The sequence below is a fragment of the Moschus berezovskii genome, chromosome 22, assembly GCF_049115385.1.
Source record: "Moschus berezovskii isolate FMDL1 chromosome 22, NW_MosBer_1.0, whole genome shotgun sequence".
Taxonomy (NCBI): Eukaryota; Metazoa; Chordata; class Mammalia; order Artiodactyla; family Moschidae; genus Moschus; species Moschus berezovskii.
The window spans coordinates 38,578,345-38,594,239 of NC_142481.1; the positions used below are offsets into that span (position 1 = coordinate 38,578,345).

General features: G+C 41.9%; 1 protein-coding gene across 1 annotated transcript in view; it reads right to left on the reverse strand.

Annotated features, from left to right (window-relative positions):
* NUP93 (nucleoporin 93) overlaps positions 1-15,895 on the reverse strand; it is a 106,411-nt gene that overhangs the window by 21,401 nt on the left and 69,115 nt on the right. Inside the window, exons 5-6 of the mRNA XM_055412714.2 lie at positions 12,544-12,672; positions 152-226 (exon numbers count right to left, since the gene is read on the reverse strand). Of these exons, the coding sequence (XP_055268689.2) occupies positions 152-226; positions 12,544-12,672 (204 nt within the window). The remainder of the gene's footprint in view (positions 1-151; positions 227-12,543; positions 12,673-15,895) is intronic.

The window sequence follows — 15,895 nt, forward strand, 5'->3', positions numbered from 1 at the left end:
CCTTGATGGTAAAATATTAACAAGTCCTCTGAATGAAAACCCAACTTGCTTTTAGGGTCTGACTTTCACATGAAGTCTGTGTTCTCTTTTCCTCTCCAGAGGGCTCACAGAAGATTTTCCTGGATTTGATCTTCCTTGAGAACATGCTTACCTGCCGGGCGTAGGCCATTTCGATGCTGTCTAGAGAGCTTCGACCAGGGGGTCCTGCATCACTGATGTAACTTGGCTGTAGATAAATACACATTCAGAATTGGTTCAGAACAGTATTCAATCATGTAAAGGAAAAAAAAATCATATACATTTGTTTCTCTTTAACAGAGCTGTGAGGAGTCTGTTTCCTAGTCAGACTTCCTGAAAACAATGATTTTGGGGGTTTCAATAGAAGGCGACTCTCTTATCATGAACACATAAGGGACCAGGCATGGGACCCAATGAACTCAATAACAGGAGGCTGATAAAGCTGCAGGGATATCTCAATAACTGTTTCTATCTTTGTAACATTTGGTTTCAATCCCAAGCTCCCACTTCACCTCATCTTCCTCGTCCATGTCTTTTACACCAGTGAGGCTGTGGTGTATGTGGGTCTCCTGTTTCCATCAATCATATTAAACAGCAGAGGAAATGGAGATTATAGGGTCACAATACTGAGGTTCAGACATTTCCTATCTAGAGTCCACACTAAAGCAATAGCTACTGATGAACTTTCTGCATCTGAAGATACAAAGTCAGTCTAAGTTGAGTCATTTATTTATCTATTCATTCATTCAATAAACATCTGTTAAGTGTCCACCTGCCATATGCACAGCATGAACGCACCCATCCCAACAGGGATGACAGGAAGACAGCCCAAAGAGGCTGCCCACAAAGAGTTTACCATCTGATGGGGAGAGTTAGATACCAATATATGGAAAGATTTATTAGTCTTTTTAGAGAAAGATTAAAGTTAATCTTTAGCTAAGTTTACTCCCTACTGTAAACAAAAATGGATCAAAAATAGATATGTGGCAATTAGGTACATCAGGCATATTCTTACCAACTTCCAAATTAGTTCGTACTATACTGCAGCAGAGATCAAATTCTTTAAGCTTCTCTCATTAAAAAAAAAAAAAAAAATCAATGCTCTATTCTCTAAAATCTAAAACAAAGCAGTTTTAAAGTAGGCTTTGTGGAAGCAGATGGAAGATAGCAGCAAAACCTCCCAGCACCACCAAGGCTGGCAGAAGGTTACCAGCATGAGCATGTGCTGGGGTAGGACAGGGAGGAAGGAGGGCCAGGAGGCAGAAAGACGGGATGTAAAGCTTCAGCTTCTGGAATGGACACCTGGGTTCCAGGAGGACCACCCCACTCCCTGGTTTGGGGTCCGGGGCCAAGCACATTCCTTTGAAGCCTCAGTTTCTCATCTGACAAACTAATAAAGGGGCTGTCCTAGACAACCTCGAGAAGTCCTCCTAGCTCTGATTTTCTGCAGTCACTGGTATTAAAGGAGCTATAAATAGCTTACTGTTCAAAATATTGAATTTGGTCTCACTACAGTACAGCAAAAACCAGTGTATTGAAAATTTAAGAATATAGCTAACATCTAGTAGAACACACCTAATTTTGATCCATATTTATTTACAGTAGGGATGAAACTTAGCTAAGGTTAACTTTGCTCTTTCTAAAAAAAGACTAAGAAACTTTCCCATATGTTGGCCTCGAACTCTATCAGATGGCAAGCTTAGTAAATGCTGCCACTTGGCTGACTCAATGAACATTTCACATCCCTACCTCTTACCTCTAGGTGCTGCCACTTAGCCCTCTGGCATATGGCATATTAGATATAACATAGCTAATAGTGTGTTGGTAAATGTTTAACACCTGGCTTGGGGATAGGGACTTGATTTATAGCATTTGCTGGTTTCTTTAGTGTAGATACTCCCACGCTGGCAGAATTCAAGCTATTCCAAGTGATATCAACTAGATAGCAAATTTTCTGAAAATCTGACAATAGGTCCTCATGAACTAACCCCCACACATACCCTTTCCAGCCTCCACTGCAGCTGGGAGTGACCATGCACCACCCTGGTTCTAGCTAGTGAGACGGAAGCACAAGCCTGGCAGTACATTCACGCAAAGTGTAGCTTCTGCTTTTCCTGATAGAGGGGGAAAAAGAGCCTGGCATGGCCTTTCAGCATTCTAACCTGAATGCAAACAGCATGCCTAGAGCAGAGGCAATCAGCTTGTGAGCCTGAAGGGACTGTGCTAAAAAATGTTGGTGTACAGAGACAAAGACGTGTCTCTGATGGCACCACAGAGCAAGTGAATTAAGGCCCACTCTTTCCACACCTGCAGACTTGTTAGGCGAGAAAAATAAATTCCTCTTCAAGCTACAGAAACTCAAGTTTTCAGTTATTCACAGCAGAAGGCATTCCTATCTGAAATGACTGAAAACCATCAGGTTACAGTGACAACAGCCACACTCTCTGAGCAACTACTATACACCAAGCAGTCTTAATTTTCGTGTATTAACTCCACAATCCTATGAGAGACATACTTTTATTATATCAGTTTAACAGAGAAAGATACCAAAGGGCACAGAAAGCAACTTGCCCGAGGACACTCCAGTAAGAAGTAGCAGAGCCACGGTTTGCATCCACAGTCTGGGGCCACACTACCTGCCAGGGTAGCCCGGGGCAACTGTCCAAGGATGGCCACTGGAGAGCAAGTGAGCAGTGGTTTAGAAAGCCTGGCTCCACTGCTCACTACCCACATGATCTTGACTGAGTACACTGATTCTTTGGGCCTGGGCTTCTTTAGCTGTAGCAATGACACAGAGGCAGCAATGATATTTACCTTATAGATGAAAAGAATAAATGGGAAGAAAGTATTACCCACTTCACAAGGAGTAAGTAGGAACAAGTAGAAAGAGCTCCTTGTCCAACATCTGACCAGTAAACACTAACTGCTACCACATAAAATAAAAAATAAACCACAAGGAACATGGGAATAAACCCAATGCTGAACAATGGATAGATATGGACACTACAGAAACATAACCTACAATATTTTACTTTCTGCTGGCTGGAAATTCTCATCTCATTTTTCTACAATGAGCATGCGTTCCTTGTATGAACAGAACTCCCACCAGCTCATTTTCTACTTCTGAGTGTTCCCAGTAACACTGTGACGAAGACTGTTCTATAACACAGTCATCTTCCTGGAACAGAACTAACTCTCTGAAAGCTGATGATCCCCAAGTCTTTGAAAGAACAGAACACTAAGGTTGTTAATTCCAGTAACCTGACTTCACTTTCACTTTTCACGCATTGGAGAAGGAAATGGCAACCCACTCCAGTGTTCTTGCCTGGAGAATCCCAGGGACGGGGGAGCCTGGTGGGCTGCCGTCTATGGGGTCGCACAGAGTCGGACACGACTGAAGCAACTTAGCAGCAGCAGCAGCAACTGGGGGGAATAAACAGGGATGAAAGGGAGAAATGGCACGAAATACTTCTGCAAGGACACAATTGTTTCAGCTAAATATACATAAACAGCCTTGAGAAATATTTTCCGGTACTACTAGAAACCTAATTCTAAAAATTATCCACTTAAAAAGTAGTTGGTTTTCAGCCCGCAAATTTCCATTTAAATGAATTTTGCTTAATATGCTTGTTTTCAAACATAGCTTTCCTTCATTTGCCCTTGGCGGAGTCTCTATTTCACCACACACAAAGTCAATTATCCACCAACAGGATGTGGACACGCACATGCCTGAGGAGAGAAACCAGCAAACATTCACAGGAATCTCAAAGCCAGGGGCTGCTGGAGGGCTGGGAAATGGACGCCGGTGTGCTGTGTGGGGATAACGTTTCAAACTTTTCAGGCTTGCCTGACTGGATCACAGTAGGGATATCAGGAGCACGGAGTCAGAGATCAGGAAGACGGGGAAGATGGGAGGCCAGGACAGTAAAGGGTTCACCTAGGAGTCTGGAGACACTGCAGAGAAACAGCCTCTCTGGGAGCACAGACATGAGAAGGGTTTTCTCAGTGTACATGGTGTTCCCAAAAAAGTCATTTTCTTTTTTTAAATCAGACTTTAAACTTTATTTTGTATTGGGTACAGCTGATTAACAATGCTGTGGTAGTTTCAGGTGAACAGTAAAGGGACTCAGCTGTACCCAAACCCTGCTCCCGTCCAGGCTGCCGCATACCATGGGGCAGAGTTCCATGTGCTGTACAGTAGGTCCCTGTTGGTTATCCATTCTAAATAAAGCAGTGTGTACATGTTGATCCCAAACTCCCTAACTATCTCTTCCCCCCACTCTCCCTCCTCTGGCAAACATGAGTTGTTTTCTGAGACTCTGAGTCTGATTTGTAAATGAGTTCATCTGTGTCATTTCTCTTTAGATTCCACATATAAGGGATGTCATACGATAAGAGAGCCATTTTCTGGGAGAGCATTCCAGAACTGGGAGGATATGGCTGGAGAGGCAGGGGTTAACTGTAAGCTTTTATCAAGCAGCCATTTTTGTGCATAACATATCCAGGGATAAATTAATCTTTTTCCAAGGAGGGAACATTCTAGATAGGAAAAAAGGAATGTAACTAGCACTCACTTTTAGCAAAGTTAAGTACAGAGTAAAAGGAAAATATGATGATACTATTGAAGGAAAAGAGTTTTTAATTTCCAAGTGGAAGGTTTTGGCTTTACGTAAACAAAACAGAACCAAAGTAATTAACGTACAGCAGTTGGCTATAAACTCTGTACATAGAAGCTCAGTACTACTAGGAAAAAAACACCAACTGGGGACCAGAAGACCCAGGTTCTAAATGCAACCCAACTGTTGTGTCTTTGGCTAATGACATCGAACTTCTCTGGGGCATAGCTCTTCATGGATAAAATGGGAGGAACACTTGGGTCATTTATACAATGACATTTATTACAGCCACTAAAAAATGACAGGCACCTATACATACTAAGCAAGAAAAAGCTCCAAAATAAGTTACAAAACAAAACATAATGCTAAGTTGTAGTATCTATTATATAAAATGCTGCCATCTATGGAAGAGATTGTTGTATATTATCACCTTGCTTATTTAACTTATAGCAGAGTACATCATGAGGAACGCTGGGCTGGAAGAAGCACAAGCTGGAATCAAGATTGCCAGGAGAAATATCAATAACCTTAGATATGCAGATGACACCACCCTTATGGCAGAAAGTGAAGAGGAACTAAAAAGTCTCTTGAGGAAAGTGAAAGAGGAGAGTGAAAAGGTTGGCTTGAAGCTCAACATTCAGAAAACAAAGATCATGGCATCTGGTCCCATCATTTCATGGGAAATGGGGAAACAGTAGAAACAGTGTCAGACTTTATTTTTTTGGGCTCTAAAATCACTGCGGATGCTGACTGCAGCCATGAAATTAAAAGACGCTTACTCCTTGGAAGGAAAGTTATGACCAACCTAGACAGCATATTAAAAAGCCGAGACATTACTTTGCCAACCAAGGTCCGTCTAGTCAAGGCTATGGTTTTTCCAGCGGTCATGTATGGATGTGAGAGTTTGACTGTGAAGAAAGCTGAGCGCCGAAGAATTGATGTTTCTGAACTGTGGTGCTGGAGAAGACTCTTGAGAGTCCCTTGGACTGCAAGGAGATCCAACCAGTCCATTCTAAAGGAGATCAATCCTGGGTGTTCATTGGAAGGACTGATGATAAAGCTGAAACTCCAATATTTTGGCCACCTCATGCGAAGAGTTGACTCACTGGAAAAGAGTCTGATGCTGGGAAGGATTGGGGGCGGGAGAAGAAGGGGACGACAGAGAATGAGATGACTGGATGGCGTCACCGACTTGATGGACATGAGTTTGAGTGAACTCCGGGAATTGGTGATGGACAGGGAGGCCTGGTGTGCTGTGATTCACGGGGTCGCAAAGAGTCGGACACGACTGAGTGACTAAACTGAACTGAACTGATGGAAGAGATAATAAATTGACTGATGGACATATATGTACAAATGTGCACATAAAGAACTAAGAGGGAACTGAAAGGACAGCATGTCAGAGGTTATGTTGGGTTTGGGGTGGAGGACAGCAGCTAAATTTTTACAAGCGTGTTCAACCATTCAGTTCAGTTCAGTTCAGTCGTTCAGTCGTGTCCGACTCTTCGCGACCCCATGAATCACAGCACACCAGGCCTCCCTGTCCATCACCAACTTCCGGAGTTCACTCAAACTCATGTCCATCGAGTCAGTGATGCCATCCAGCCATCTCATTCTCTGTTGTCCCTGTCTCCTCCCGCCCCCAATCCTTCCCAGCATCAGAGTCTTTTCCAGTGAGTCAACTCGTCGCATGAGGTGGCCAAAGTATTGCAGTTTCAGCTTTAGCATTAGTCCTTCCAATGAACACCCAGGATTGATCTCCTTTAGAATGGACTGGTTGGATCTCCTTGCAGTACAAGGGACTCTCAAGAGTCTTCTACAGCACCACAATTCAAAAGCATCAATTCTTCGGCGATCAGCTTTCTTCACAGTCCATTAGAATGCTGTAAAGAAGGTGTTCATGTGTGATATGGCTTAATATTAAAATGAGCTGGTTCTTTAAACTTCTTTTTGAAAGAGCAGAGGAGCACTTTCCATACTTGAAATTCTATTCAAATTTCTGTATGTGGAACAAAACCAGCCCTTTCAGAAACTACCAGGGAGCCATAAAATACAGCTTGGAATCATCCAGTCTGGGGTTTTTAAATTCAACCTTTGTCAGTCAATACTTTTGCTGTATTCTACCGAATCTAACCATCTATTATAAGACATAATGTTTATGTACCACTAAGAAAGAAAAATGCTGACAATTAAACTATACCATTGATTTAAGACATACCCTGATTTCAGAGATGCTAAAATATAGAAAAGATGTGTAGCTGGGAGCTGATAAAATACGGTATTAAGTCAGTTATCAAAATTAGAAACTACATTCAACATATACCGTTCACTATCTGTAATGATTAAGCTGCAACAGCTTATCAAGGCTCCTGCTTAAGAAGCTGAGTCATTTCCCACATAATACAATAAAGCATTAACTACCAACTATGTCTAACACCAATACAGCCATGACACACTGAGGCTGGATAAAAACTTACTTTCAAACACTGTTTTCAGTGTTGGCTGAGACATATCAAGGATTCTCAGCGCTGCCTCCAGCCTGCATGCTGTTACGCAAGCAGCACAGACTTGGGGTGTTCTTCGCCACAGGCCAGACAGAAGGTCTGTGGCATGGGGGTTCTTAGCCAGGAGTCTCTTTCTTGCTTTAAAGCCTATCATTTTTATTGAGACCAAAACTTGGAACATTATTAACAATCTTTCAATTCCTACTTCCTTTAAAAATTATATCTTTTCTTCAATGATATCCTAAGGAAATTAATTTCCCAAATTGAATTTTGCTACTGAAGCATCATTTTCCTTATTAAAACTTGTCAGGAACAGATATTACTAATGTGTTGCTGCTCTTCTGTTATCAGAAGGCTTAAGGGAAAAATGTTTCAGGAATCACCATCTCCTAGTTCATTTTTGTTTAAAAAAATAAAAAAAGCCTCAAGCCTCTCTTCATAGTAGAAAAATTTGGACATTTTCCTTCAATGTAAGGTCAGCTCCAAATGACTGGAAGCCTCTTTCCTAGCTAATGACTCTCCAGATTCCAACAATCTTATTCCTCAAAATAAAGTACCCAGAAAAGAATGGTTTAGATGGCAAGTCATACTTTAATTATTTCCTCTACTTAAGAGATATTTTTCATTCCCAGAAACAATAAATTAAGGTACAGTTAAAAAGGGACAGATTCATCTTAGAATAATAAAAATAAACTTAACAATGTGTGCATGGATGTGTGCTAAGTCGCTTCAGTCATTTACAACTCTTTGCAACCCCGTGGACTGTGGTCTACCAGGCTCCTCCCTGTTCATGGGATTCTCCAGGCAAGAATACTGGAGTGGGTGCCATGCCCTTCTTCAGGGGATCTTCCCAACCCAGGGACTGAACCCACGTCTCTTTGTCTCCTGCACTGGCAGGCGGGTCCTTTACCACTAGTCGCACCTGGGTAGCTTACCAAATACCAACCACCACCACAAACACTGCTGGGATGAGCTAAGTGTGCGCTCTATGCCGGCTGTGGGCCAGGTGCCTTACACACGTTCTATGTTCCTTCCAGCCATTCTTCAGGAGAGGCCTTTCACAACGAGGATGAGAACAATGTGGTTCCCAGGAGAGGCCTGGGAACTCAGACCTGCTGAATTCCAAAGCCTGTCTCTGTGGTTTCCTACAGAGAGGGTAGAGAAAGTGCCTACCCAAGTAGAGCTAATACCACCTTTCCATTTTTTGGAAGAAAATTATGTGGGAAAAACACATGGTTCTTCCACACATCCACCAGAATGGCTGAACTGAAAAAGATGAAAAATCCCAAGTGTGGCAAAAATAAAGAACAGAGAATTCACACAGTGCTGGTGGGAGGGGCCGCGAAACACCATTTTGGAAAACTGCTGGGCAGCATCTGCTAAGGCTGAACACGTGTACCCTCTGTGCCAGCAACTGCCCTCTCACGTGTGCCCAACGGATGCGCAAATGTACATTCACCAAAAGACAGGTACAAGAATGCTCTCACTAGCACTCGTTATAAAAGCTAAGAACTGTAAGCTATTCAAATGTGCATCCACATCAGAATGGATAAATACTGCACTCATACTATCTGGCCATGGGAATGAACAGCCTTCAACTACATGCAATGATACATGGAATGTTAAGCAAAAGAAGCCAGACACAAGCGCGCATACAGCATGACTCCATCTGCACAGAGTTTAAACACCTAGCAAAACTAGTCCATGGCCTCAGAAGCCAGCACAGTGCTTCTCTTGAGAGTGGTGAGGGGTCGTGAGTGAAAAAGCACAGTGGGCGGGGATGCCAGGGGGTTGGCAGTGTGGTGTCTTTACCTGGGTGTGTTTCATCTTTGGTAACTCACCGAGCTACATACTTAGAATGTGTGCATTTTTTTCTGTATGTATGTCACACTTCAGGGGAAAAGTTCAAAACAGCAACAGACAATAAAACCTATGAGGGTTCCAGAAATGGAAATTCCCTGGATAACCTGAAGAGAGAACCATCTGCATTATTTGCCAGCTTTTTCAGTAAAGCTATACACTCTGCTAGGTGTCACCACAGAGAACAGCAGAAGTATCAATAAGAGGGATCCTCCCTTTTAAGAGGGAGGGCTCGAGGTCAAGGAAGACATGTCTACTAAATAGACTAGTCTATTTTTAAGACAAGAGCAATCAAGAAAGAATATTTCATTAAAAGCTTATAATTACTTTCAAATCCCAATACAGACCACAACCTATTAACACAGTTTTAAAAAATGAAGTTCATAAAACCATGAGCTGTTCTACTTTTCTGCCTAGACTCATAAGAAATTGAGAAACATCAGGCTGCCCAAGGATTTTCTACATTAGCTCTTTTTTTCTTCCCCAAGACTCTGCTCTTTTCTGAAATCTTTGAATCTAAGAAATGTGTAATTTCCTAAGATAAATGACTTTAGCATCTATTTATTTGGGGGCTAATTTAATAGAAAAACTTGGTTTAAACCAGAAGCAAATCTGTAGACACAGGATGTGTAACGTTATCATGCAGGCATGACACTGCCAAGCTACACATCTTTGACCCAGACTTCAATAGAACGATGGTCCAAATGTCAACAGTCCCCGGTCTCACCTAGCATAGTATAAGTCTCACTGAGCCTTAGGTGTCCGATCTCTTATGACAAAAGAACGTCAGCTAGTCAAAACAACAACTTCGGAGGAAGCACTAGTAATATTACTTGAAATGTCTAATGCTATAATTTTTACAAATTTTAATAATTTTTGACATAATTTTTAACTTGCACATCCAAATTGTCTGAAACTACTTTTAGAGATTTTTTTTTTTTAATGTGGACCATTTTTAAAGTCTTTTAGTGAATTTGTTACAATATTGCTTCTGTTTTATGTTATGGCTTTTTTTGACCTTGAAACACATGGCATCTTAGCTCTGGAACTTGGGAACCAAGGATCGAACCAGCACCCGATGCATTGAAAGGCAAAATCTTAGCTACTGGACCACTACGGAAGTGCCCTGAAATTACTTACTTTTAAACAATAGTAAAGGACAGTCATTACGGGAGAGGGGCTTTACATTATCACTAATCTTCCCAATAATCCCATTTTACAATGAAGACACTAAACGTCTGCAGGGTTAAATAACTTGAATATTTAATATATAAATAATAACTGGATGCCATATCAGAACTAGTCAGTGGTGAAGCTAGGGTTAGAACCCCAAAGTCATTCTCTCCCCAACACCGATGTGGTGAACATATGGTCACAGTTCCCACTGGCCAAGGGCAGACATCACTACTCAAGCAAGACATACTTTCCTGCTGATCCCAAGATACCTTAAAATCCCTCTCAGGAAAGATCTCCAGGATAAGTAAGAGATAAACCCTATGTAACATACCCACTCTAAAATCACATATCCCTAATACTCTGGTTGGCACAAAGTTAGCTAAGGCCAAATGATTTATTCACCAAATATGTTTGGAACATCGAATATGTTCCAGGCACCCATCTAGGCACTGGTGATATGAGTAAATACAGCAAACAAAAATCCTTACCTTCCTGGAGCTTAAATTCTTCTGGGAGAAACAGACAATAAGCAATATAAAGACATCACACACACAGTGATTTTAAGAGGTTTAAAGTGAGGAAGTGCTAAAAAGAAAAATACAGCAAAAAAAGGGGATATAGGGAGGGTTGAATGGGGAGAGCTTGGTTTGGATTTCAGATGTAAAGGTCCTGGAAGGCCTCACTGAGATGGCACTGGGTAATATTTCAAGGAAGTGAGGACAGGTATGCAGTGATTTGGGAGAAGAACCTTTTAGGCACAAGCAACAGGAAGCCCAGATGATCTAAGGCAGGAGCAGCAAGAGCAATGGGGAGAGCAGAATAATGTGAGCTGGGAGAGGCAACAAGACCAGGTCAGAGAAGGATTGGGAAGTCAGGGCGAAGACTCTGGCTTTCACTCCAAATGAGGTGGGTGTCACTGGAGGATCCTAAGAGGTGGGACATGATCTAGTCTGTGATTAACAGCATCACTCTGGCTATTGAGAAGACTATACAAAAGCAGAAACAGGGAGACCAGTGTGGTTGACAACCTCTAAGATGGCTCCCAATAATCCCCACATCCTGGGACCCAAGCTCTCGTTTAATCCTCTCTCCTTAAGTGTAGGCTAAATTTAGTAATTTACTTTGATCAGAGAAGTGACAGAATATAACTTTCAAGATTGAGTCATGGAAAGACTGTAGTTTCTGTTTCAGGGGCCCTTGAACCCTTCCTTGTATCCTTCACTCTTGCCCCAGGAAAGGCAGACTACCATGCTGTGAGCAGCGCAAAAGAGACCCACACAACAAGGAACTCATACCCCTAGCCAAGAGCCAAAGAGGACCTGAGGCTTGTCAGGAAGCACATGAGTGAGCCTGGGACTGGATCCTCTTCAAGTTGAGCCCTGCGAGGAGTGTAGCCTCAGCCAATATCCTGGCCATCAGGGCCAGGACATCCCAAACCAGAAACACTCAGCTAAGCTACATGCTTGTTTTCAGGTACTATGGTTTGGAGTGATTGATTATACAGCAACAGATAATGGAAAAACCAGTTAGGAGATTGCTCCAATAATCTGAACAAGAGATGCTGGTTGACTTGGCACCAAGTGCTAACAGCAGAGGTGGTAAGAAGCGGTTGGGGAAGGGGATTTAGGATGGAAGGAGGAACATAAGTATACCCGTGGCTGATTCATGTTAATGTATGGCAAAAACCTCCACAATATTGTAAAGTAATTAGCCTCCAATTTAAATAAATTAAAAAAAAAGTGGTTGGACTCTGGGTATATTCTGAGAGGAGAGTTAAGTGGATTTGTCAGCATGTTTGAGAGTATAGGTAAGAGAAGGGTAGGATAAAAATGAATCTGAGGTGTTGGATCTCAGCAAGTGAAAAACTGGAACTGCCCTTTATAAAGATGATAAACTCTGTGAGAAAAGCTGGGAGGGAGTTGGAGGCAGTTGCTACCACGACTCAATTCTAAACATGTTAAGCTTGATGACTCTGAGACACCTGAGTAGCCAAGAAGGCCACTAGAACAAATGAGTCTGGGAGGATTTGGGGCAGTGATGTGAATTTGAGTCTTCAAGTACACAGAAGGTATTTAATACCATAAGCCCAGAAGAGATCAACAGGGCAGTGATTAATGAAGAATCAGGAACAGGTCAAGGACAGAGCCCTGGGACAGGAATTTGAGGAAAATTCAGCACAAGAGGTTGAGCAGAAGCAGCCAGCCATGCTGGAGGAAATCCAGGCAAATGTGGGCATCTAGAAGGCAATGAAGAAAGGGTTTCAAGAGGAAGACAAAGATCAGCTGTGCCAGGTTGGCCAGCAGTCAAGCAGATAAGCATTTTCTGACCTCATGTTTTTAATAATGGTTTATTTTCTGGACTCAACTCACCTCACTTTCTTGAGTAAAGTCAAGGGCATCTTCTCCTGATGCCAGCAGGGTGTGGAGAATCCGCTGCTTCACTTGTTCCCACTCGACCAGCATTGACTCTCGATGGTACTCCTCAGCCATGCCAAAGGTCTGGGGGAGAGAAGGAGAGAGAGAGGATCCAAGTGAGAAAACAAAGAACATAGCTTCCCTTAACGTGCAACAGAAATTCAAAACCCTCTAGATCTGCCATCTTTCCATAATCAGAGCAAAGGCAAGTTATTTCAAATTATCCTTAAAGAACTGAGAGCTATTTGCAAACATGCCCTGTTTCATCAAGTCTGATACATGAAAAGCAGTTTTTTAATTGTGGTAAAATGTACTTAACCATAAAGCTTACCATTTTAACCAGTTAACTGTGCAGTTCAATGGCATTAAGTTCATTCATATGGCTGTGCAAACATCACCACCATGTATCTCCAGAATGCTCATTGTGCAAAAATGAAATTCTGCACCCATTAAACAATACCTCCATTCCCACCGTCCCCCAAACACAGGCAATCACCATTCTACTTCTGTCTCTAGGATTCTGACACGTCTAGGTACCTCATAGAAGTGCAATCATACAGTATTTGTCTTTTGGTGTCTGGTTTATGTCACTTAGCATAATGTCCTCAGGTTCACCTATGTTGTAGCATATGCAGTCTCCTTCTGTGTTAAGGCTGAATAATACTCCACTGTATGCATACACCTCATTTTGTTTATCCACGCCTCTATCCATGGACACGTGAGTTGCTTCCAACGTTTGGTTAACATGAATCATGCTTCTGTGAACCTGGGTGTACAAATATCTCTTCAAGTTCCTGCTTTCAATTCTTTGGGATGCACATCCAGGAATGAAACTGCTGGATCACACAGTCGTCCTGTGTTTAATTTTCTGAGCAACTGCATGATGTTCTCACTGAGGCCACACTCCTTCATTCCCACCAGCAGTGCACAACAGTCCCAGTGTCTCTGCATCCTCTCCAACGTCACTTTCTGGGTTTTCTGACTGTAGCCATGCTAATGGGTGTGAGGTGACAACTCCTGGTTTTGACTTGCATTTCCTCTAGTGAGTAGTAATGCTGAATTTTTTTCTTATCTGCTTATTAAGATAAATATCTTCTTAAAACCTTAACCCTCTGAAATCAGGCTACATATGATTGATAGCATGTCAAAAGTTTAAATTGAAGTACTGCTTTTTAAAGTACTTTTTCTGTGCAGTATATAAAATAATGATTATGGTATCTTAAGATTTAATGAGCCTCTAAGAGGAGACAGAAACAAAAGACTTTCCCAGTGTCTTATTTTTTTTTTAAAAAACAGTAATATTTTCATAGGAGGAAGCCAATCAGTAAAAACAAAAACAAAAAAATCTAGAGCAGTCTACAATTAAGTTTCTATCAGTCTACTCGAAGTCACTCTTGAAATCTCTGGCAAACCTCACTCCTATTTGCTAGTGACACTGCAGGTTGCCAAAGCAAATGCACTCAGAGAAAAAAAAAAGAAGGAAAACAGAAAAGAAGGGAGGGAGAAAGAAAGGGGAAAACAAACAGCAACAACAACCTCCCCTCCCAAAAAAGGGAAAAAAAACCCCCAAAACCCTTGAAAACTAAAATGAAACCCTCTGAGGGGGAGATTAAAGCAACTTATAGAGACACACTGAATCATAACCGTTCTTAGCCTATGATTCTTTAATTGGCAAACCAGGTTTCCCATAAGCTTGAGCCCACTTTTCAAAAAGCCATTTCATTTACAATCAGATTGGCATCCAGTTAGGCAACACCAAGGGAATGAGTATTAGTAATGACTGCTTTATTTCTGGCAACAAAGATAATTTATATACTGATAATATCCATATATATGAGCTCTGGGAAACTCTAAGAAAAATCGTATACTCTTTTTACAAATGTGATGTTTGTGTATGGACCAATATTTATTAAAACATGAAAAAGACAGCAGACAGCCACAAAAATGATGATGAGGAGGGTTGGCACATCCTGCAAATTTGATTTGGTCCATCTATCAGTGTATTCCTAACATGTACTCTGAAGACAGAAGAAGAAATGATAATCAAAAACTTTAAAAACAGACTTTCACTTGGTTTTCTTCTGAGAGTCAAGCAGAAAAGACCATTCCAGTTAGCCTGGATTGAAAAAAAAATACCTAGAGAAAAATCATTTTCTCTTGCTACATTAGGGACCTTAAACACGAAAGCTATGCTTTTTGAACAGAGAGAAGGATGTTGGACAGAAAGATGGGGGAGAGGGACGGGGAAGGGGCTAGGGTACCTAGAAGCTACCCAGAAATGCTACATGTGTTGAACCACATTTCTTCTAAATCTCTTCCTGTTTAGTGGTCAAATACCTCCTCAATCTTAAACCTGGCTGAGGAAGGGAAAACAGAGAGCTATGTGGCAGGTGGACCAGGGTGGGCTGAAATAAAGAGGTGGAGAGCTGGCATACCATACAGCTTTCCAAACTTGCAACAGGAAGTGAAGCAAGTGGAGCACTGACTAAGCTGTGGCACTGACCCAAGACACCAGGGCATCACATGAATTTTTTTTTTAAGGGTAAGTCCTCCGCCTGTTGAAGAATGGCAAAGCAGTAAAGGCAACTGAAGAGAACACAATCTGTCTCAGGGACACTGCTGATGAGGATGGCAGGGGCAGACTCCCAGCATCATGTAAGGGTCAAAGACATAACAGTGGGACTCAACCATCCCCTGTTAATCAAGCTGCCCACCTGTGTGCCAAGAACTGCTTCAGGAACACAGGAAGTACTCTGAAAATTGGCAGCTTTCTGGGCTCCAGTCCTCAGAATATATCTGAGAAGTTCGCCAGGCTACTCATTTAGAAACAGCCCCACAACCTGAACAAACAGCACTGTCATTCCATTCATCATTAGTGTGATAAGGAGCTTCAAATAAAAATAAATGGCCCGACATTAAAATTCTCTTCTCTTGACCATGCCACCCCCAGCTTATCTTAATTACATTAGAGATAATGGAACATCCAATTTGTGGGCTAATCAGGGATGATCAGCCTCCCAGCTGCCCTCTTCCAGCCTATTCCCTTTAGACACATCTGAACCACCAAATTAGGTGCAAAGAAGAATGTCAACTAGAAGAGCTAATCAGAGAGAATCAACAGAGCTAAGATGAAAGGAGGACAGGGAGGGTCTGAAGCAAGGTGAGAGATAAGAAGGAAAGAAACCCAAGGGAAGAGAAGAGGGATAACCTGGAAGGGTGTGCAGAGGTCTACAAATTAACAGGAAAGACAAACCACAGAAAATGACAAAGCAGGGAGAAACTGTTATAAACTAGATCTGAATCTTTC